We start from the raw sequence: 25,439 nt of genomic DNA on the forward strand, positions 1-25,439 counted from the left end.
GAAAGAAGTAAATTCTGTGGCCTTGTGCTGGTCAATACTGCATGGCTCGAGATTTATCAAGAAAAGTCAAGAAGACTTTTATGGCTAGTTAATTATCATTCTTGGTGTTCCAATATAAATAATCAGGACAAACCTAATGACAATAGCCTTCTTCTTCTTTTTTTGATCACAAATAACCTTTGAGATTATTATTACAGGAAAAACTGTAAAAGATTTTGAAATGGGCAAACAACTACTTGTGTCCTGTCAAAGGACTGTTGGGAATTGTCTAGCATTTCTTTCCAGGATTCTCTGATACTATAGAGGTTCGTACCATTCATAGTCTCTGACTATTTGCAACCCTACAGGGACAGAAGTCAACCTATGGAGGTCTGGTGGCAATACAAAAGTTTTGTGTCCATAGAGATGAATTGCGTCCAGCATAGATATAATTATTATGGTGTGGATTTTGGTGGTTTTGGTATCTGTTAACATATATGCTTCAGTATTCCTGTCTTAAGTATCTGTTCTTTGGATTATCTGTTGTATCAGTTTTAACATTTTAGTATTTCCCTCATTAGTTAATGAAAAAAATAAAACAATGGAGTTGTATAAAATTATTCCTTAAAGTAGGCATTTAATGTTTCCTGAATAAATGAATACCTCCATACACAATAGGTCGTTTCTGTTGAGTATTTAAATGAATTCAAAAACTGATAAACTATGTGACGTAAAGAAGTAAATGCTATCTTAATTGTTTATGTGACATAAGCATTTTCAGTGTCCAGGAGGTACAGAAAAGCACTATATTCATTTGTTCACTCAACAAAGATCACAGAAATGCCTTCAATGGGCTAGGTTAGGGTACAATGATGACTGAGAACAAGGCTCCCTGCCCTCATGTAAATTAAATTCTAATAAGTTGGACATAAATTGAATAATCATAAAATAAATATAAAATATAAATGATGTTTGGATTGAGCCTTGAAAGGTCAGTAGGTGTTAAGTAGACGATGATAAGACAGAACAAGATGTGCAAAGGTCCTGTGGTGGGATGATCACAGAATATATAATGGAATGAAAGACCGCTATCAGAGGGGGCTATAACCTGTGCCTGTGCACAGGGTTCTTTAAGGGTGCATTATTTTGCAATTAGCTTTTTGATCACTAGATGGCAGAGATATACTAAGGCGGCAAAAAGCTGACTAAATTTAAATTTATGGAGGGTTTTAAGGAAGTGGGGGAGATCAGAAAATCTAGCAAGAAAAAGTGGGAGATGAAAAATTGGTTGGGGTGGGGGCACAGGCAAACGACACACCCCAAACTTGCAAGATCTGATAACGGACAGTAACAGAAAGCCAGTTATTGTTTTATTTTCTTTCAACAAATATTTGAGAACCTACTGAAAGCTGCTATTGTGCATTCCTTAAAATGAGGTAGTAACCACATCTCAGTTTTCAAAAATTCTTAGCATTTCTTCCTTCCACAAAGATCCATTAAACACCTGTTACCCACACTACTGTCTTCCATGCTGTGAGGCATACAAAATAAAAAGATACCCCTCCTTTCAAGATTTTCAATAAATATGTGGTAAAAATGCAAAATTATTGAATATAATACAGTAGTTATAAATACGAACTATCCTTCATTGTAGGAATATAACTGAACTCAAACTTTTTGATCATAGATGAAAACTTATTTAAATGACCATTAATACCAGTCATGATTTATGTCAAATTATAATATTTACAATAAGTAGGTTCAGTCAACATACTAACAACAGTAACAATATAGGACTGTAATTACATACTATAAATAATGGCAAATTCTGGGATCAAATAAAGAGGTTTCAAAGTTGCTGTATGGTCATTTCACAATGCAATGGTCATTTCACTGTTTCACAACTGCACTCACAGGCTGTACAAATTGGCAAGTAACTTAGCATTTGCAGCTTTTGTGGGAGCCAGTACTACATGAGAAGAAGGTACATCTTTGAATGCAAAAAGACATCAGAAGAAACAAAATAAGTAGAGTTTTGGAGAATTTGACATCATTCTAGCACGAGGAATTAAAAATAAGATGGGGCACTGGATATCATAGGTCCTCCATCAGACTCCAACTAGGTTCTACCACATACAATTGGAAAAGAAAAATTTGCTCACATGGAGATGTGAAGTGTAAAATTCACATCTAGCATAAAGATTCATAAAAATTTGGAAGTAAACACTTGTATAGCAAGGGATGCTTATTAAGCATGTGAGAAAATACTACACTAAAGCAAAAGGGAAGTTTTCAGCATGGTATAAAATTTATTCAAGAAGATATCTTACTAGAGAAGTTCAATCTCTAGCTAGACATTGAATAAAACAAAACAAAACAAAAAAATGGACTGGTAAAAACAAGGAGGAAAAGCATTTCTTATGAAGGAAAAACCACAAGCAAATGTACACAGAAAGTGACAGAGGCAGAGGGCCCAAGTCATGAAACCATCAAACTTAACTTTGAAAGAGACTTCAAGAAATAAGTTTGGTTCAGCTACAATAAGCAAGATCAATGTTTCCTTTCTTTTCACCACAATGGTTTCCGGATAGCACTTCTGACAGTTTGAGTGGTGAGAAACATTCCCCTGGTGCACGATGACCAGGTGATCTTGCAGTTACCATTTTTGTCACTAGATGGCAGACAGATCCTAATAAGGCAAAATGCTGAGTAAGTCTAAATTTATGGGGGGTTGGGAGAAGGGGGAAAAGTAAGGGATATATGTAAATGAATGGGAAAACACACTTTTTTAGGCTTCATAAAATTAAGATGCTTTTAATATATGAATTTTTTAAAAAATTGGTACTCTCTGTGTTACTGTCCCCATTTTAGGGTTGAAGTAACTGAGGTCCAGAAGTGTTACCTTGCTTACCCAAAGTCCATAGCAAACCCCCAACCTTAAGACAAAATAAATAAATAAAAATTAACTATACAATACATGCATGAAATAATATGAAAAAAACGAAACTCTACCATACATAATTATAATGGCAATACCTTAAGAATTCATGGTATTTTACTGAAGGGTTTTAAAACACATATTGCAATTTATTGGTAGTGGCTAAAGCAGAGTGAATTAACTTATCTATGACTGATTTGCTTCAGTGTGTTTGATATTTTACATACTGTACTGTTTTTCATTAAATACCTAATTTATCACAAATTTTGGTCAATATTTTCTGTTTTTACAAATTAGGGAACCAAAAGCTTAACAAAGTGAAGTGTCTTGGGGAAGATTAGACTAGTGACAAACCTAAGATTCCAACCCAGGTGTTCCGGTTCCCTGAACAGAACTCCTTTTGTTAAAATTACATTAGATACATAAGTTCTCAGAGACTCAGAAGAAATAACTGTCTGAGAATTAACCCGAGAAAGACTTTCTTAAAATGGCAAGTTTTAACCTCATTTTTAAAGCGGACAGTTACAGAATGACCATGAGTCTTAATATTCTTGGTAGGTGAAATGGCACGGTGAAGAGACAAAAGATTAATACACTTTTCCAAAGACACTGAAGACATATTCCTGTCAGGGCAAAAGAGTACATTGGAAGGATTAACAAGATATGTATTTGGTGAAGTCTGATGAATTCAGCTGATGAGGGCTGTTATTAGATTAAGAAAATAAGATTTTATAGAAGCATTAAAATTACATTTCTGAGCAGTTGAGTGCTATGTGAGACTAGTTGAGGAGGATGACTTTGAAGTGGTCCATGGGGCCCCTGGGTGGCTCAGTTGGTTAAGCATCCAACTTCGGCTCAGGTCATGATCTTGTGGTTTATGAGTTCAAGCCCCGCATCGGGCTCTGTGCTGACAGCTCAGAGCCTGGAGCCTGCTTCGGGTTCTGTGTCTCCCTCTCTCTCTCTGTCCCTCCCCTGCTCGTGCTCAGTCTCTCTCTCTCTCTCTCTCTCTCTCTCTCTCTCAAAAATAAATAGAAACATTAAAAAAAATTTTTTTAAAGTGGTCCAGACACATCCAAGAGCCCTTTACCAGTTCTTCCAGTTCGCCATGATCTGGTCTTTTTGGTTAGCTTTATTCACTTAATTCTCTACGATTCAGGTATCACCTGACAGATGATCTCTTATAAAAGTAATATTTCATTTTAAGTACATTCCTGTCTTACTAAATCCTTGAAACCAAGAATCATACCCTTTAATTCATTTTGCCTCTAATTCCACTTCCATCTAGAATGTAAAGAATAGCAAAAGAATGTCAACTCCCATCCTAACAATGAGAAAAAGCTGGGTTATTTAAAAAAAAAATCCCACAAATCCTAATTCTTCTTGGACCTATCAGAGAGCTGAATTGTAAGGCAACCAAGCAAACCAAATTCCAAAGGGTTACAAGCCCTTCTGAGGAGAGATGAGACACAAGACCTATTTCCTCCAGGCAAAGCACGAGGAGAGAGGTAGCTGGCATATAAGCAGGGGAGAAGAAATCTGCTAAGATAATAGCCTTAAAGACCAAGTATGAGCTAAGATGTCAGTTTGGAATAGTTAGGAGTCTCAAAGGCAAGGGGAGATTGTACTCGCAAGCCCTCTTCCACAGATAAAATCGTGTATTTGCTAAATCAGGCAACCCTATTACCTGGTGCTACAGGGAAAGGCTAGGGGCAAGACGGGAGACTGAAAAGAGCTCCCCTTGGGGGTACAGGCAAGCAGGAGGTGATAAGCTGCTGCAGGGAGGCATGTATGAAGCCCTACTTACTTTATAAGAACATTCATTTATGTATAAGAAAAGTCATACAGTCATGGCATACAGTCAGCAAACTCAATCCCAAAATTCTGGGGGAAGGAAAAAAACAGAAACTCCTTTAGGGAAGAGCAAGAAACACTCTGAGGCACAGGACTCTACTCTGTTAACAAGTGGAAATCTACCACCAGTGGGGAGGGGCAGGCAGCCCTCAAACTGCCCAAGACCAGTCGCAGAAATAAGAAAGTTTATCTGCCATGAAAGGAAGCGGAGGGATGTTGAGAGGCACAGTGGCACAAGACCTGCTAAGGCTGAAGCTGGACCAGAGCACATAAAACCCATAAGGCTAGGACTAAGTAACCAGCAACAGAAGTTAATTGCTGGAGGAGGGGCAAAAACATTGAGAGAGATCCCCTATGGGGCTCTAATATAGCTAAGGGTGATGGAGAAACACCAAGAAAAACCTGCCAGAAACTTCACTGGTAGTAGTCCACTCTAAGCACAAGATAATAGCAGCCAACTGCAGGTAATGACATCAACAACAAAATCCAAGGCAGTTCAATTTGTGATGCACACATGGGGTCCAGTACTCAAGAACTACCAGACATAAAAGGTAAGGGGAAAAAAAGATGGATGCATAAACAGATGAGATGACAGTAGAAAGATGAAATCCATATAAAAGAGTCAAATTGAAATGACAGAAAAAAAAAACATAAGAGAGAAATTCTTTTGATCAGCTCATCAGCAGACTGAAGAAAATAAAATGAATGAACTTTAAAACAGGTCAATTCTATTGACCAATCTGGCATTTCTATATGCTAACAGTGAACTCTCTAAAAAAACCCAGTATGGCACTGGTATAAAAGCAGACATAAAGGCTAATGAAACAGAATCAAGAGTCCAGAAATAAACCCATACACATATAGTCAACTATTTTTGATAAGGATGGTAAGAACACTGAATGGTGGAAGGATGGTCTCTTCAATAACGGGTGCTGGGAAAATCGGATATTCACAGCAAAATAATAAAACGGAAAAAATTTCATCTTAAACAAAAATTAACTCAAAATGAATTAAGGACTTAAATATAAGACCTGAAATCATAAACCTCCTACAAGAAAAAGCTCCGTAACATTAGTCTTGGTAATGACTTTTTAGATAGGACATCAAAAGCACAGAAAATGTGCAACAAAAACAAAAATCAAGTGGACCTACATCAAACTAAAAAGCTTCTGCACAGCAAAAGAAACAATCAGCAAAATGAGAACAATCAACAAAATGAAAATTTCTTCCATTCTCATGGAATGTGACAAAACATTTGCAAATCATATATCTGATAAGGGGTTAATATGCATAATACATAAGGAACTCATGCAATTCCTACAGTAGTCAAAGAAACACCACAAATAATCCAATTAAAATGAACAGAAACTTGAATAGACATTTTTACAAAGAAGACATAAAGATAGCCATCAAGTACATGAACATGTGCTCAATATCACTAATCATCAGGGAAATACAAATCAAAACCACAATGAAATACCACCTCACACCTGTTAGAATGGCTATTATGAAAAAGACAAGAGATAATAAATGTTGGCAAGGATGTGGAGAATGTTGTGCACTGTTGGTGAGGCTGTAAATCGACGTAATCATTATGGAAAACCATATGAAGATCCCTCAAGAAATTAAAAATAAAACTACCATGTTTAGCAATCCCATTTCTGGTTATTTATCAGGACGAAATGAAATCACTGTCTCATTCAGATATCTGGTCTCAATGGTCACTGCAGCATTATTCACAATAGCCAAGACATGGAAACAACCTAAATGTCTATCGATGGATAAATGCATAAAGAAAATGTGGCATGTGTACAATAGGATATTATTGAGTCATAAGTAAAAAGGAAAACCTGCTATTTGTGACACTGATAAACCTTGAGAACATTAAGCTAAGTGAAATAAGTCAGACAAAGAAAGATACATACTCTGTCACTTATCTGTGTAACCTCAAAAAGCCAAGCTCATAGAAACAGAAAGTGGATGGGGCAGTTGCCAAGGGCTGGAAGTGGGGGAAATGAGATGTTGGTCAAAAAGGTACAAACTGCCAGTTTTGAGATGAATAATTTCTGGAAATGTGATGAACAGCATGGTGACTATAGTTAGCAACATTGTAGTGAATAGTTGCAAGTTGCTAGAGAAAAACAAGTAAATGGTAATTCTGTAAGATGAAAAATGTTAACTAATTTTACTGTGCTAAATATTTCACTATACATTTACCAAACTTAAAATAAGTATCCAAACTGAAACACAAAGAGAAAAAGAGAACAAGAAAACGACAACAGTGGCAGCAGCAACAACAACCACAAGAAAAACCAGAATAGGGCATCCAAGAGCTAAGGAATACTATCCATGGGTCTAATTCTTTCTGTTCCCAACACAAAAAGAATAGTGTTCATTACATTTTTGAAATAGGTGTTCATTAAATTTTTGTGAAAGTTCTTGTTGTAGACAGAATAGAAACAATATTACCTAATATTTATTAAACTTCTAGTGAGTGTTGGAAAAACAAATTCTATCACTAACTCCAATCTCCACAGTAACTCTATGGGAGTGGACATAGTTATCATCATTTTATAGATTTGAAGGTTAAGAGGATTAGAGAGGTTAGGCAAGTTGCTCAAGTTCCAATACCAAGCAAGTAGCAGAGCTGGTATTCTGGTCCGGGTTTGTTAAACTCCAAAGCCCAAGATCTTTCCTTCCACATGGGGTCTTTCTACCTAGTCATGAATGTGATGTTAAGTGAAAAGGAAGAATAGATACAAAGGTCAATGAAGGAAAGTCTGAGTTTGTAAATTCAGTAAGACAAGGTAAATGATCTTGAAAGTAGTCCTTGCACCTAGTAATGTTCAGAGGAGGTACATGACCTTGAAAACTGTAAACTAGCACACAGCAGATATGTAGGTAGTTTTTGTTGAATTGAGGTAGATTGTCTTTCCATTATGGTATTGTCCATTGGGTTCATATTGCACCATTAATTACATTAGTGGAAGCTTATTTGAATTAATATTAAGTTAGGGACTATTCTAGAATTCAACTAGAAATCTCCATATTAGATCTTAGAGATAGAATATTTGAAATCAGAACTGATCCTTTACAGACTCATTTTACTGACGTTAGGGAGTTTCAGGAGGTTTTGACTTCTTTTAGTTTAGTTTGGCAAAATGCTGGATCAAAATCATCCTAGAAACACAGTACTTTAGAAATCATTTCTCAATTGTTAGAGATTATATACAACCTACCCAATGGCAGCATTGTACCAGCTATTCTAAAAGGCTCTCTCTCTCATTGAAGTATGTTAATGAATGGAAAGAAGGAAAGAAGACCAGTACTCATTACTCATCTGTGGTTACAAGCAATACGATTGTGAATTGTTAATACTTTTAAGCCAATTTTTTAGGACAGTACATATGCAAAGTAATTATGTTAACTGTAAATATTTAAAATGTTGTTTTATTATTTTTCCTGTTCTTTAATATTTGCAAATGCAAAATTTAACAAAGCTCTTGCAGTAACTTTTCAGTACTGAGAAACTGTTGATCGGCATAAATACAAGTTGTATACAGCTATTAAAAATTATTCCCAAAGCAAAACAGATAAATAAATTTTTGATAAATGGCAAACTATTTGTAATTTCACTTTTGCTGACAGGGTTTCAATATTTCAACATTTAAAAAGGTTTCTTAATGCATGACAAGTCCACTGTATTTTCGGTAAAACAGAATTTGGTTACTTTCGCTAAATGATGTGCAGATGATTTTTCTAGCTGGCATAAACAATTAAAAAGTCAGTAATGACTAACAAAATAATATTATTTCCAACCACTTCGATAAACTATGTTTGTAAAAAGTACGTAACGAAGATTAAAATATTTTATTGTAAAATGATTACAGCTGATTTTGTTTTTCAGATTATCACATCACTATGTCATAAGCATAAATATGCAAATGTATGGAGAGAGTCTTAACACAGAAACAACATTTCTGTGTGAATGCAGCAAGAAGCAAGAATCTTAACAGAAATTGTAATTACTCTATATGTATTTCGGTTTCAAAAGCATTATCTTACAAATATCAAAGACATCAATAAACACAAAGAGGGAACAGGCTTCTGTGAAATGGCAGTCTTATTCTCAAACATTAGAAACACCATAAAGAACTTCCAGAGAAGGGTCCAACACAGTAGTCTTATTTTGAAACTGGCATGAGGGCACAGGCTAACTTGTTAAGATATTTATGTATTGCTCTAATATTTTGTGTTCTGTATCAGGAAATATAATAATGTGTAGTAGACACAAATCCAGTTCAAATTATAATAAGAGTCTATTATACTCTGGTAGTTATAATCTGCTGACATTCCTGGAAATTTTTCTCTCTTGAGGGACATTAATAGGCAGCAGCAGTAACCCCTACAAAGAAAAGACTGGCTTCCCTTTTCATCAACACTAACATTGATCTCTGACCAACCTTAAAAGCAGTTCTAGATATAAAACAGGAAGAACATCATCATTTCTTTATCCCAGAGTATCTGGGAGAACATAAGAATTAGTCCATTAAAAATGGGGTACTTTTGGAATAGAGAGCTATTGTTATTTTTACCAAAAGCCCATAAAACAATTAAAGAAGTAATGGGGGGGGGGGAACTCTAAGTTAAATAGAACAGAAAATAGGGAGGAAAAATATTAGTGACATGATTGTTGATGTAAAGTCTAAAATGGTAATATTCATTATATTTACTAAAGGGAAAACCAAGTAGTTTTGTTTTTATTTCAAGACTTTCTAATAAATGACATAGTCAATTGTGGCAATAAATTTGAAGAGTAAAATTATAATATTAAAAAGGTACATTTCAATCTAGGATTACCTCATAATACATACTGAACATATTCACATAAGTGAAATTATCTTCCACTACTTCTTTTTAATATACTTGATATTATTCAGCAGTGCTAAATGTTTAAAAAATGAAGTCCTAGCCAGTTACTGAAAGGAACTGGCTTTGGATTATTTCTTTGAAAAAATAATGTTCTCAAACAATTTTATGACAATACAAGTGTGTCAATGTGTATTCTATTGTGTTTCTAAAAGAGAGTATTCTGAAAGGCAAATTTTATAAATTTTTTGTCTATAACTATCATTATACATATCAAAGTATTATATAATGCCCACTAGAGGGCATTCTTGTAATCCATAACTGAATGGGGGGGGGGTGGAGGTGGGGTACAGATTTTAAACTATAATCAAATTGGATATGTTGGAAATTAACATTATTTCAACAGAAAACAACAGAGGAAAAAAATAACTTTATTTAAAATTAAAGATATAGTACCCTTATTTTTCCAACTTGACTTAAAAGATTAATTTTATAATATATATATTATATATAATATATATATATTTATATATATTAGTGATATTAGTATAGCTTAGACTAAATACATGCTATGTCAGAGTGACTTTGGGACAGACTACGAGAATGTGTTTTCATTTAGGCAGTATTTTTGGTGGGCATATTTTAATAGAAACACATTTACTTATTTCAAAATATTTTTGCCATTTGGAACTTTCTAATAGATTTCCCTAATCACTTTAATTCAACAATTTAGTTTGATCATCATAATATGCTCAATCCTGAGCTAAATCACAGAAAATGCTAAAAAAAATAAATAAATAAGGGGTTTCTGCTTATCACAATTTGGTTAAGCTTACTTTTATTATTTTTTAAAATTTACATTAAATATTCTTTCCAATTATTTGGGCCTCCTCCTTCATATACCCATTTCTTCTCTGTCCCCCCAGGTCACAATTATCTTTCTCACTGTGATTTGCAATCACCTTTTTCTTGGTCAGAAGAAGCAAGTGGTGTCTTTCCTCTGCAAACAATGACTATGCCATTTCTTTCTTGACCAATAAAGCAAAGCTCTGAATGGACTGTATTTTTCCAAAGATCCCAACAAGTGTGCCATTTTCTGCAATCTATTATGTCACCTGAGCAACAAATGCTATCTTTAATTACATTCATTTTATTCCCAGAATCCACCGAATTCCAATGAAGAAAAGAGTGTCAGAAACACAATACTATACACCACATCCTACTAGGTATGACGATCCCATCATTTATTATGCTTAGGAACTAAATAATTTAGAGAATCTGAGTTTTTAATCTTATAAATTTCACAGCAACTTTAATTTCATCTGCAACATTTTAAAATATGGAATTATCTGTAAAGTGTAAACCACCTGATTGCTCATATTTTAAAACATGCTTATATACTAGAATTTCTTTTAAGTCCCCATTCAACCAAAATGTGGTTTTGAAATATCTTACTTGCAAGTCTCCACATGCCAAAAAGGTACATACAACTTCTATGTACATTCCTTAAATATAAATGTGTATTACTTGTAATTATAAAATGAACTCATGGCAGTCATGCTATATTCCATAAATCCATTAGGATGATTGATAAACCATTAAATACCTAAGGACTCAAAATGATCGCATGGTTTCTTTTGAAGTGTGCATTATCACCTTCTATAATGGGTAAAATGGAAAATCACATAGAGCACATTTTATGTGTAAATATCTTCCTTATTTATGCATTCCAAAGGTAGCTCTTCATACCATAAACTATTGGTCTGTATGTGAATATATTTTAAACACAGAATAAATGATCACTAGTTTAATAGTACTTGGTCTTAGTAGAAATTATGACTATTAAACATAACTCTATTTCTAATCACTATATTTAGGTTCAAGTGTTGACTATGTTCCACGTTGTGAGTATTTACCAACAGGCACACTACTTTACATTATATTACAACTGAAAAAAGTAATTTTCCATTCATATTTCCTCACGCTGCTTTTACACAGTTAACTGGACAGGTTGAAAATAAATCTGAGTGCACTGCTATTTGTCTCAGACCTGAAATAGTTAAGAGTGGTATGTGTGCCAGGGTTTTAATAGGGCTTAACAACAAAAAGCTTCAATCCTCCACTTTCACTAGATTTTGTTGCCGTGGTTTTGCTTGCTTAGGGCCATCCATCTGTTAATGTTGACTTGTAATATAGCTAAGCTCCTGCTTGCAGTACACTAGTCTAGTTGGTTGGTGTGTATGTGTGTGTGTGTGTGTGTGTGTGTGTGTGCGCGCACGCACGGGCACGCATGTGTGTGTCCTATACAGACACTCAGATACGTACACATTACAATTGTCAGAGTAAGTTAAGAATGGCTAATATTATTAAAAATGGAGCAGTATCTTAGATTCATATAAATTTTGCACATTAAAGGAATTTCTCATTCTTAGAAAATTCCAGTACATTTTTACAAATAAGTGTTTTAAAACATAATTTTCAGTGACAGAATTAGTCTAAATGTTGTTCACTAAGAGTACAGTATTTGTTCTAAAATAGAATTGATGAAAGAAGGTAAGTGTGCAGTCAAGATGAAAACTGTTCTGCACCATGACCGGTGGCAGTATTCTCCATGGACCCAACTGGCCCTGTTTTCAATAAAACCCGAGGAGGATCCTTTCCCTGGAGTCCTGTTAGGCTGGGGCTGCTGTTGGAACTGTCATGTTCACACAAAAGGGAAAAGGGTTGGGTTTTACAAATGTGAAGCCTAATTGGGAGATCTTCATGGCTGTACCCTTGACATTTATTTAAGCCTCATCAACAAAACAGGAAGTAACCGTACTAATTAGCAGACCAGCACACAAATTACTATTTGTTGGGGTGTAGATGCAGATTCATAATCTAAGCTAAGTAATGGCATATAGGCTTAAAACAACATACATTTTGATTTTGTTCTTTTCTATAGTACCCAAATTATGAAACGTTATTTTTTCACTTATTTAAATACATTCTTGAATTTAAATGACCATAATCTCATTTTCATCTTTTGAAAAACAGATGAAAATAAAGTGTGTCATTTATACACGTCCAGCTGGAAACTGGAAATGTAAAGTTCTTTACATAGCTGAGATCAACTTCTCAAAAAGATAAGGAATAGGATAAATAAAGCTCACATTCTTTATTTTGATAATTTTACTGACAAGAAAATGAGATACTTGAGGTCTTATAAACTTAGAAATCAAGAGATTTCTCAATAAAATAAGCTGTATATTTCTTCTCAAATCATAAACCAGGATCTGAAGTTATCCCTACTTAGAATGAAGACAGACAAATTTAGGGTCCCCACTACTTTAGTGAACTAGAGGATTGTTAGTGACTTTGGACAGTTACTACCAAGAGAGAAGAAAGTCAGTGCCATTGCGGTAAGAGACCTGATGTTCAAGATATATGTATATACATGAATGGGTAGAGGCCAATTATTAAGTGCCTGTTATGTGGCAGGTATTTTATATATATTATCTATAATAATGCCTATAGCATTCTAGCAAAATGACATGTATCGTTATTACTATTGCACAAATGTAGAAAGTAAGGCTTAGGGACACTGTGTTTTGCTCAAAGCTAAATGCTAGTAGTTGTTTCAAAGTCAAGTCTCTCTGGCTCTCAACACCATACCTTTGTCTCTAAGGGCCCCTCCTCCACAAACATTCCACCCAACACAAAGGCAGGCCTGTAGTGGTTAGGTACTTAAATTCCAGAATCAGTCTGTCTGCTTTTCAATCCCTACTCTGCTCTTTATTACCTGGTAGAACTTTGGCCACGTCTTGATCCCTTTGCTGTTACTAAATCTGAAAAATGGGGTTAACAGTTCCCAGTGTGCTTGGATTGTTGGGAGTTTTAAAGTAATCACATCATTCACACAAACATGCAGATGGCCTCACTGTTCATCAAGGATCTGTCTCTTCCTCATGTTTTCCAAGTCTGCTCTAGTGTGCTTTGGTGTTACTCAACTCTAAAAACTGAAGTTTGGAAAACAGTAGGAAGGACCTCAGAGCTATCTAGATCACCAAACCCCAGAAGTCCTACTGAATCACATTTCTGTAGGTAACTGAATTCACCACATGGCAAGTCTTTTAAGAGAGGATGGTAATTTGAATAATCAAAGGTAAGATGGGGCCCAGAGACACCGGTTCTTCAGTGAGAGGCCACTTCCAACATGAGAAAGGGACGCTACTCTTCTAGCTCAGTGAGCCTGAGAGAAAGAAGAAAAAAAGTGCATTCTAAGTTTATTTCTACTCGTAGCCTTTATTTTTAAAAATATTTTCTTAGGAAACCAAGCTGTCTTTGAGAGAGGTATTACTAAGCCTGAGTATTACAAATGATAGACACTGGACAGAAGAGAACAAAGAAAGAAAACTAGATTTCTGTCCCTACGTACCTCTCCTGGGTACATCCACTGGATGCGAGCTCTTGGGACACTGACTTCATCTGTGGACCTGCAGTATCTAGTCCCATTTCCTGGAACGGCTGCATACCTCCTGAACAATTTTTTTTTTTAATCCTTGTACATTATGAATCATGGTAGGTGTGTTTGTCTCTTCATTTTGGCTGCTAAGCAAGGGAATGGGACTTAGCTTCTTACTGCACTAACTTTCTCTCTGCCTCGAGTCTTACCTAAATTAAATATATTTTAGGGGCACCTGGGTGGCTCAGTCGGTCCAGCATCCGACTTTGGCTCAGGTCATGATCTCACAGTCTGGTCTGTGAGTTCGAGCCCCACATTGGGCTTTGTGCTGACAGCTGGGAGCCTGGAGCCTGCTTCAGATTCTGTGTCTCCCTCTCTCTCTCTGTCCCTTCCCCACTCTCGATCAGACTCTCTCTCAAAAATAAACATTAAAAAAAATTTAAAATAAGTTAAACAATTTTAATCTTTTAGGATTCTTGGTAAAATGTCCATTTATTTTTGGAAATAAGTAGAACATAAATAAACATAATGTCTCTGATGTATTGATTGATACCTAGATTCTGCCTTTAACCATATTTGACTATTCTTAGAAATGCTTACGTATTTAATTGAAAATCTCAATGTGCTCAGATCCTAATATTACTGTGCTTGGAGAGACAGGAGTTAAGACTACTTACTGATTTGGAAATCATCATAAAACAGTATCTTCATGGTTGTAGTATCAGCTTCTATCTCTTGCACAATATACTAGATCATATCTTCTATTAAATCAATGAGACTGGATTACTACTGAAAAGTAAACTAAGGAACCTTCTGTGGTATCAGACCACAAAGAAAAGGCGGTAGACTATGCCTGGTCCCTACTGACTTCCTTGCCCCAAATGCAAACAATGTATTATTCTAAGCTCATTTTCTCTGTAGTCTTTTCATTTGTGTAAGTAGCTCGGCTCTCATGTGAGAGCTGAGGCAACAGCAACCCACTAGCATAGGCTGACCTTAAACTTACTAAGCTGCAGGTTTATGATACAAAGATCCAGCCTCTAGATACTTAAAAGTATAGATTTTATTTCTTTTTTTGCAAAGAGGACTCTTGGGCAAATGATGACACGGCAACTAGAGATAGGAAAACTCTTCTGAGATTTTGTCACAGTCCTTAAAACCCTTCTCTGAGAACTGCTTTTCCTGTTTGCCCCTACTACTCGCCACTGTCCTTGGTAACATGGTATTCTCCTTGCTTTTCCGACAAAAGGTTACTGAACCAAGGATTAATGCTGGATCCAAGAGGGCTGTTGACAGTCTTCCAAAAGGAATTGGCTGTGGGCATTGTGGCCCATTCCTAGCAGCTGTTTGAACCAAGGGCCTTGCAAGCTCAATGTCAGGCTCATGGAGGAGCTGAGAAAGACAATTTACAGAATGCACAAAGAACAGCTATGCAGAGAGGAGAACAAGCCAGGGAGAGATAGAGAGAAGCAGGTTAGGAGGTAAAGGGTAGGGAGGGCTGATATTCTTCCTTGATTTTTCCATTTTCTAGCTCCAGTCCTACCAGAGGGCTACATACATTCCTATACCTGGATACAAGCAAAGACAAAACATTAAATTATGATAAGTATTACTGGGTACAAATGATTGGGAGTATGGACTCTTAATAAATTCGGCTGCTAAAATATATATACACGGATATATACACCTATTTATATAAAGGAACACATGCATATATATGGAGAATACACACTGACTAAAACTCAGACCACTTGAAAAGTAAAGATTGTTATTCAGACATTAGCAGCACCTGCATAATCCATCTAAACATTTTGGTTTAACAAATTTCTGTTAACCAAGTAAGAAAAGTGTATTATAATTCTTAAAACAATAAGCCCTACTTCTCTTAATTCCTGTTAGAGTCATCATTTAGCATATTCACCTGAAAACCACAAAATGCTTATTGATGAATACAGATAGTTGAGTTAATGATTTTATAATAAATGATGGCTATGACAATTCAGGATAAGTATGCGATGAATGTAACCTATTATCCTGTAAGGCTTCCTTAATACAGTTTTCTCTATCAGAAATTGTCTGTCTAGGAATTAACAGAAAACACAGAAAACCATACATATGTAATATATTTTATAATTTAATTATCATAGAAATATGCTGCCATGTTAAAGAAAGGAAGATTTAAAATTTTTAATGAGGAGCTACAGATAGTTTTCCTAACTTAAAACTAACATTTAGGACAGACGTTTCTCTAATTCAAGTGTTTTCTTTCTATCGTAAAGCATCCTATAAGTAACAAAGATCCCACTGGTTTTCACACAAAAATCTATCCACCATAGTAAATATAAGCTAAATGCTCCAATGTTAAGGCAATAAACATTTTGCAGAAGTTTTTAAGATGCTGAAGCTTGAGAACCAATAGGGATTGAACATACTAGTGATGGAAGAAAAATAGAGCTACTGATTGCAAATCTATCATTAGTTTACGGGTCAATACATGTTTTCCAGTTAACAGTAGTAGCCAGAGAAGGTCTCCATGCTTGTGGAATTATTACTTCATTGAAGGGCTTATTTTAAGTCATATGATCAGCATTTACTATCAATACGCTGTAATTAAGCAATACTGATATATAAAAACATAAGCTTATAAATGGATACAGCATAGAGAAGGCACTTAGAATGGTATAAAAAAGGACCCACAAAGGCAGAGATGTGTTTTGTTTCTCCTAGAACACCTAGAATAGTGACTGGTACACAGTAGGTGCTGAATGATCAGACGGATAAGTTTTCTTTACAAAGGCGAAAGTTTCCACACAGCTTCACTGACTGTTTCTCCATCCCTAATGACACGTAGAAGCACTTTAAGGCCATCTCTACTCCTGCAGCGTCCGCAGATCCAGGAAAGCTAAGTGACTACTGAAGATGGGTTCTCATCGCACTCTGCCACTAACTTGTTATGAGTCTTAGGGTAAGTGACGTGACCATTCTGGCTATCAGCTCTCTTGTCTGTAAACTTCAGTGACCGGAATAAATGAACTATAATCCAGTTGAGGATTCTTTTTAAAAGCTAGTTTTCTAAGGCCACTTAAAATATGATTTGGTGTATACAAATTTTGTATCATTTAAACCTTCAGAAACATACTTATGAGGCAAAATCAGAGACACGCATAGCTTTAATTCTGAACACTTTCCCTCTTCAGGACTGTACTGTACATAATATCAGCATATAAGCAGAAGCTTTAAATATTTATAGCAAACAAATTATCTGACTTTAGAAAAACCAGACACATTACTTTATGTTCTAATTTATATAGATTATTTTAATGGTAAAATCCCCATGTATGAGTTTCATTTTACTTCTTTAGTAGGAATCTGTGATTTCCTCCTCCTCATCAAACTGTTCACACTTCTAAGACAATCACATGCTTGCCTCTGTCCCCTTACTGGAGAGCTCTACGAGAACATAATAAAGTAGGTAGAGACTGGTATCTGGAACAACTGATTCCTAACACTCTTGCAGCCTGCCCAGATGCCACCTACTCATCTTGACTGTAAATGCAGGTTTTCATATCATATGATAAAAAAAAAATTAATGGGTCCAAAATCGTTCTTAAAGAATGAATCAGAATTACATACTTTTAGAATTTGGAGACATAAGGGTAAATAACCTTACCTGGGCAAGCTTACGCTTTTCTAGATTTCCTCCCTTTTCATTGTGTAATGTGTAAACTGGTGTATATTGTACAGAACCAGAACAGGTCCCATAATCTTCTTCATTTTCCTACACATGAAGAAATATACAAGGAATTATTTTAAAATGCTCCTTTTATTACTTTTAGACAAACTATCCGATATAGATGCAAATACCAAAATAATGCTTCAAATGTAAGTTTAAAAACTCTATTTCAGAAGAAAATGCACTTTTATATATTATGCATTAATGATTTCTAAATTAATCTCTTTTGAATAACATGAATAAAAGCTATTATTTACTCTCCATCACAAAAATGGAAGTTTCAAGTAGTATTTGTTCTTCAAAGGTAGATATTCAAAACAACTGACAAAATCTGTAAAGATATAATATGTAATCAAATTGAAAACACATATACATACACATAAATATTCATATACATGCAATATTCATAGATTCAAATACATATCTTCAAACACAATCTTTTATAAATTAAGAACATGCTTCAAATTAAAGTAGCTACAGTTAGAAAGTTCCTATAAAGCCAAATGATGGCATTCCTGGCTTGATTCTGCACCAAAGATCATCTTTTTAAAGAAATTCTCAGCTTGAAGCAAGAATTTCAATTGTGATATCAAGGCAATCAACTTTATGAAAACATACATCCTGTTAAAGCATCTTTGAAGATCTCCGTTGTTCTGTGATAAAATATGCAAACAATAAAGAGATTATTCAGTGGATGCATACAGAATGGCAGATAGTTGCCAGAGGGCTTGTTATGAAAAATACATTCTTGAACAAAGGGCTAAGCATATTTCAAACATCATTAAAAACATAAATCTCATGTGATTTGTAAAGTATGAGCTTCAAACTAATGCAAGAATCAAGGAAGAATGAAAAGAATATGACGTACCTTATGTTTTAGCTTACTCTTCACTTCCTTTATTCCCTGCTTTGCATGATTTTTTGCCTAGAAAAAGGTAACGCAAGTGTCTGGCTCAGCATGGTTCTATTACCACTTAAAGAGTTAGTAGATGAGATCACACTCCATGAAACTTGCTAACTTCATATTATTTAGAAAAAGAACAAATTATAATCTAAAACTCTTAATTCTTCAGCGAAACCACACCACTTACTATTATATCTAAATTAGTGAAAACGCGATTAGTCTCTATTTGCATACTAGTACCATACAAAGGCTAACATTTAGCCTATTTTGCCTCCTAAGCTATAGAAAACACAGCCCAGTCTTAATTTGCAATTGTGATTAACTGGTGGTGAAAGGAGAAAGCACAGCAGCAGGTTATTTGGGCAAATGTTTGGACTTTAAAGAAACGGGCAACTTTACAAAGCTTTACTGAAGTGCTTTTACAGGCAGACACACGTTTTTATTAGCTCAGATATTTTAAAGTTATGGCTATTTCATGTACAGTTTTTCCGGCATAAATTAAAAGCCACTTAACAAAAGATGCTATCTTCATGTTCCATAGGGAATCTGGCTCCACTATTTGAGCGTCTCAGGTCCTGATGTGATTCCTGTGGGATATAATTTAACTAAAGACAACTGGCCTTGGCCTTTGTTCCATTGGAAATTCCCAGAGTGGCCACGGACGAAAAGAAAGGAAATTCACATTATGTTGTGTTTGCTCAGTATTTGATCATGTGCTGGGTGCTCATTTAATCATTACAAATCTATGAAGTTAGGACAATTATTATGACATTTTTACAGATAAGGAAAGTGACTCAGAGATCGGTCTGCATAGCCTCATTCCAGATCTGGGTCTATTTAATTCCTGAGTCCAACTTCTCCCCATCAGAAAGGAGAAGGAAGAACTAAAGTTTTTAAAATATATCTACTGAATCTAAGCCTCACGCAAGAAAAGGCATTACAAGTCTCTTTCTACAGACATGGAAACTGAGGTCATACAGACTAAAGACTTTCCAATTCCAATATTCTTGCTCCTACCAAATCATCCTGCTTCCTGAATTACTTCTAGGAAGAGTGAATACATGTCTTCCCAAGTTCATTTAGGGGAAGGCTCTCATTTCTTTCCGGATAATATCTGTAGTACCTAATATAATATTTGGCATATAGTAACTGCTCAAGAAATGTCTTGAGGGGCGCCTGGGTGGCGCAGTCGGTTAAGCGTCCGACTTCAGCCAGGTCACGATCTCGCGGTCCGTGAGTTCGAGCCCCGCGTCACGCTCTGGGCTGATGGCTCAGAGCCTAGAGCCTGTTTCCGATTCTGTGTCTCCCTCTCTCTCTGCCCCTCCCCCGTTCATGCTCTGTCTCTCTCTGTCCCAAAAATAAATAAACATTGAAAAAAAAATTAAAAAAAAAAAAGAGATGTCTTGAACTCAACTAAACAATTATTTCTTCATTGTATATGAGGCAAAATCAAAACATGCTACACATAGTAAAAGATGACCTAAAATGCCAAATAACACTAAATTATACTCCCATGGTTCTTTGGAATTAATAAAGCATTTTCACATTGTTTTATTGTTAAAGCCTCTGAATCTATTTAAAGGGTCCTGTATTAATCCCTACATTCTCATTAGGTAAAAATGAAAAATTACCAAGAAAATGTGCCTGTCTCTATCTTCTAGAATTTTTATCCATATTTGCTCACATTTTGTCATATTCTAATTTACCTAAATATTCTCTAACCTTTCAAAATCCACTTGATTCACACTAATCTTTTCAGAAGCTCTTCAGTATACAGAGTTGAATCTAGTGTCAGTCATGGTTCTGTAATTCATGGACTGATTCCCTTATGCATCTCTTGTCCTACCCTCCTCCACTGACCTCTTTCAGATGATCTGGAAGATGGGGTACAGGCTCTATCCTTTTCAATCTACCAAGTTGAAACTTACCAATAAACAAGTATTCTTTACAGAGAAGCACCCAGCAAATGGCTTTGGCTAATAATTTAAAATACAAAAACCTAACAAGAAAGTTGACTCAGAAACGCTTTTAGCCAAATCAATTATGTATTCACTTTACTGTTATTTTTTAGATTTCTAAGAAAGTGTATCTGTTAATTCTAGTTTTCTTTATGGCCCCTCTAAGCACAGAAAAATAGAAGTATAAAACGCATAGAAAAAAATGTTTCAAGTACAGAAAAACTGTTCTAAGTATAGGACAAAGTCATTATCTCCTTCAACAAAACATATTCAGCTCCTTTGTAGTACATGCAAAGTACAGAGCAAAGTAACGGTGATACAAACATGAAATTAGCAGGGACAGTACCTCTCCCCCTCCCAGTACCTGCCACACTCACTGCTCTAACTCAGATAACCAGCATAAGGCCTTCTTCATGGGAGGTACTCAAACAATTTACTGAATGAATGAAAGTTTAAAACATGGTTCTTTTTTTAAAACTTTACTATCTATAGAAACACAAGTAAATAAATTCTGTTAAACCCACACAAGAGAGACTGGGAGTTTTGTTCATAGTAATTTGTGGTCAAAGGAGGAATTTCAAGAGTTCATATTTCAGAATATGAGCAGCCTGGAAAGATGAGTTTTAGATACAACTATGAAAGTCACAAATTGACTTTCTTGTCCCAAATCTCTTTGACTTCTTGATTCATGTACAACATGATCACAAGATCATAAGATAAATAAAGGAAAGTGATTAGGTATATTCTGAAGACCTTAAATTGCCTGAAATCAATTTAGGGAATAATCTTTCAGAGAGCACAATTTTTAATCTGGAAACATTTGACTCTTCTGCAGAAGAGCGTTCTCAGCAAAAAAATAAAATACTCATTAGAAAGATAGAAATATGAATAATGAATGAAGTTTTAAATATGTTTGCTTTATTTCTGGGTTTTTGTGGGAAAATATGAGTGAAATTAGGGAGAGAAACACATACTTAGCAAAATAATACAATACATTTTCTCTGAGCCTGAGGAAAAACTTCAAGTGTTTGCTCAAGGAATTAAATGAAGGGCACTTGACTGGGAAACCTTTTTTAGAATCTTAAATGAATGTGAAAAACAAGGCTAGTCTGATGTTTCACATGGCAGCCAAGTGCTACTTCATTGTAAAAATTAAAATCTCTTCAAAACTGTATATAAATCAAACCACCAGTATTATAGTGAAATAGAGTGATATACACAGAGAGGTTTTCCAGAAAAGCCATGAAACAATCAACCAAAAGGCAGAGGCTGATGTTTCCAAGGCAAAATGATGAAACCTTCGTACTTTTATTTTTATGATAAGTCTTCAAATAGTTCAGAATTTTGGCACCATATTTTTGAATCAACTCTGTAGATTAGCTGTGCTACTATAAAATGTAATCTTTGAAATTGACTTTTTTTAAACAATAATGGTGGCTACACATATTTGTCATAATTGTACACCACAGCAAGAATATAAGTTCTATGCTTATTAAAATACATTATTCCATTACTAATTCAATCGTATCATTTCCTTTACTGAGAAAGCATTTGAAGATAAATTCTTATAAAATCAAAACTACTGCCCTGAATATTTTTTAGAAATATGAAATATACATGACCTGTGGCATTTAAAAAATTACTTCATTGAATACCAATCTACTAGCTCCTACCTCAAGTAGCTCTAGTCTAATATTAGAGATGAAGATGCCCACAGGAAAACCTGTGCTGAAACACAGGTATGTCTGAAGGTCTTATGAGGACCTGGGAGGTATATAAACCCTGTGAATGTGGGGTTGGAAAATGTTTTCTCAGGGAAACAACTAATGCCTAAACTAAGTCTTATAGGATGAATTAGTGTTTACTCGGTGGACAAAACCCAGAAATAAATGTCCCAAGTAGTGGAAATGGATTGTGTAAGAACAGAGGCAGAAGAGAAAATCTTGCATTCATGAGGAGCACTCAGGATCTGGAGAGAGAGGGTAAGCTCGTGGAATTGGGGTGAATTGAAACAGGACACAAAAGGGGTTAGGTCTTGAGGGTATTAGTTAACATATTAAAGAGATTTTAATTTTATTAATTGTTTATTGTTATTGCTATTGAACAGCTGTTTTTATTTTATTATAAGCCATGGAGAATCACTGAAGAATTTTAATTATGGAGAGTCAAGCATCTTTGAGGGAAAAGAACTTACCCTAATTTTCTGTTTTTTTTTCCTATTTGAACCTCAGTATACAATGAGAATTTAAAATATGTCAATAAATTAAAAAGTCAAATCTCTAAAAATGGCACTTCATAAGGGACTGTTGCAATTTGAGTGCACAATTTTCCTGATTGCTTTGAAATAAAATGAAGAATTGGTTTTAAATTACATGAAAGGAATATCCTTTCTACATAATAATTTCAATAACTGAATTCACTTTGATCAATATTAACTCCACAAATTTTTTAAAAAGTTTTTTTTAGAGAAAAAATGGGGGGTCCCTCAGTGGCTCAGTTGGTTAAGTGTCTGACTTCGGCTCAGGTCATGATTTCACAGTTTGTGGGTTTGAGCCCTGCATCAGGCTCTGGGCTGACTGCTCAGAGCCTGGAACCTGCTTTGGATTCTGTGTCTCCCAATATCTCTGCCCTCCTCCTGCCCCCACTCCTGCTCTGTCTCTCTCTCTCTCTCAAAATCAAATAAACATTAAAAAAAACATTTTTTTTAAAGAAAGAAAAAAATGGGAGGTATTCTAGATTTACATGTTTGTTAGCTAGGAAAATGTAAAATTTTATCAATAAGAAAACTTACAAATTTATATGCTGTCCGTACAGCTGGAGTTGCTTTGGTCATTGCTGTGTTAAACAGTGCACCTCCTCTCTGCAAACAAACAAACAAACAAACAAACCAAAAAGACGTATTTCCAAAATTTTTAAAACCAGATTAACCTGAAAACAAAGCATTATTAATAGCACAGAAAAAGAGGTTTACTTACAAATTAAACAAAGACCTATAGAAGTTACTTCAGATTTAGTCTTTTCAAGCTTTCATATACTATGTATGGTCATTTCAGATAAAATGTAAACCCTCTACTCCGTTCCTTTAGTTGGTATAATACATGATTTAAAAATCATTTCATCTTTGCAGTTTAGGCAGACTAGAGCAATAGGACCCATCATAGGTATGTAGTTAAAACTTGATAAGAAAGAAATATAATCTGGGCACCGGGGTGGCTCAGTCTGTTAAGCATCCAACTTTGGTTCAGGTCATGATCTCGCGGTTCATGAGTTCGAGCACATCAGGCTTTGTGCTGACAGCTCGGAGCCTGGAGCCTGATTCAGATTCTGTCTGTCTGTCTATCTGTCTCTCTCCATCAAGAATAAATAAACATTAAAAAAAAAAAAGAAATACACTCAAACTGTTTATCAACTGTTTTAAGGTTGGGCGATACAGTCTAAATCTCTGGAGGTGAGTTTTACATTTAATAAAATCGTATTAACAAAACACATTACCAGAAATGATAAAATTCCTCTCAAATCCTATTTCTCCTTCTAATTCCTTTGTTCTAGGATATAAGGTGACAAAAACATCTTGATTTTCAAAACAAGCCATTTATCTCTGAACAAAAGCTTTCCATTTTAAAATTATGAATATCAAACTATAATAGCATAAAATAAAAATATTTAAAATGTGACAAAATATACAAACATTTTAAATATTGCTAATAAATAGCATAAGTATAAGCAGCATCCTTTTAGTGAACATTTCTCCATATATTTTGAGTGAAGGAGGAAGAAGTGGTGAAGGGTTATCATTACCTTGACTGTATGCACCCACTGTTGATACGACCTCGGGTTCCCTGGAATATATAAAAATAAGATGTCAGGACTATTTGATCAAAAATATATCCATCAACTAAAATTCATCAAGAACTAATACTTCCAGGATTTTAACAAATTTTGTTTATCTGCAATGTTGTGAAAAAGGCAATAGTATTGTAGAATAAACTGCTCTAATTCTTAGAAACACGGTAATTAGCATTTCCAAGAATAGACACGGTTTTCTTTAGTCACATATGAAGGTAATATGTCAAAACACTCTATCTTCTTTTGTTTTAATATTGTATTCAGAGAGGAAAAATATGCTGTCTCTTTTAAAATCCAAGGTTCCTATGTCTTTTATACCATATTTTGTGTTTTATGTCTATGTTGTCTTTAAAAAGTTTGCCTCTTTTATGCAATTAGGTTCACTTAAAAATAATATTGCAAGTGCACAGAGAAAGAAAAAAACTAAAAAGGGATTAAAAAATGCAAAAAACCAGGGGCGACTGGGTGGCTCAGTTGGTTAAGCATCCAACTCTTGGTTTCAGCTCAGGTCATGATCTCATGGTTCAGGAGTTCAAGCCCCATGTTGAGCTCTGTGCTGACAGCACAGAGCCTGCTTGGGATTCTTAATCTTTCTCCCTCTCTTTGTCTCTCAGAATAAATAAATAAACATTGTTTTAAAAAATGCAAAGAACCTTGAAGACAAAATATTCTACAGTTTTTAAATATCAACATTAATTGATAGCAAATTTTACTTTAATGCAATTAAACTACAGTCATAGTTCTGTAGATACTCTGTAGTTGCAAATCCAAGGTTGAAAATATAGTACCCAAGGAAATATAAAACAAACGAAGGTTTTAGTCTACAGGGCATTGTGGTTATTAGAAAGTCCAAATGCTGACCAATTCTTTTTTTTAAAATTTTTATTCAAATTCCAGTTAGTTAACATACAGCATAA

General features: G+C 34.9%; 1 protein-coding gene across 2 annotated transcripts in view; it reads right to left on the reverse strand.

The window, feature by feature from the left end:
* DENND1B (DENN domain containing 1B) overlaps positions 1–25,439 on the reverse strand; it is a 267,622-nt gene that overhangs the window by 10,999 nt on the left and 231,184 nt on the right. For both annotated transcript variants that reach the window (XM_030301760.1, XM_032591871.1), the window contains 4 exons: positions 24,475–24,515; positions 23,468–23,536; positions 18,683–18,739; positions 17,752–17,859 (listed from right to left, as the gene is read on the reverse strand). In XM_030301760.1, the coding sequence (XP_030157620.1) occupies positions 17,752–17,859; positions 18,683–18,739; positions 23,468–23,536; positions 24,475–24,515 (275 nt within the window). The remainder of the gene's footprint in view (positions 1–17,751; positions 17,860–18,682; positions 18,740–23,467; positions 23,537–24,474; positions 24,516–25,439) is intronic.

This window comes from Lynx canadensis, chromosome F1 (genome assembly GCF_007474595.2).
Source record: "Lynx canadensis isolate LIC74 chromosome F1, mLynCan4.pri.v2, whole genome shotgun sequence".
NCBI classification, from domain to species: domain Eukaryota; kingdom Metazoa; phylum Chordata; class Mammalia; order Carnivora; family Felidae; genus Lynx; species Lynx canadensis.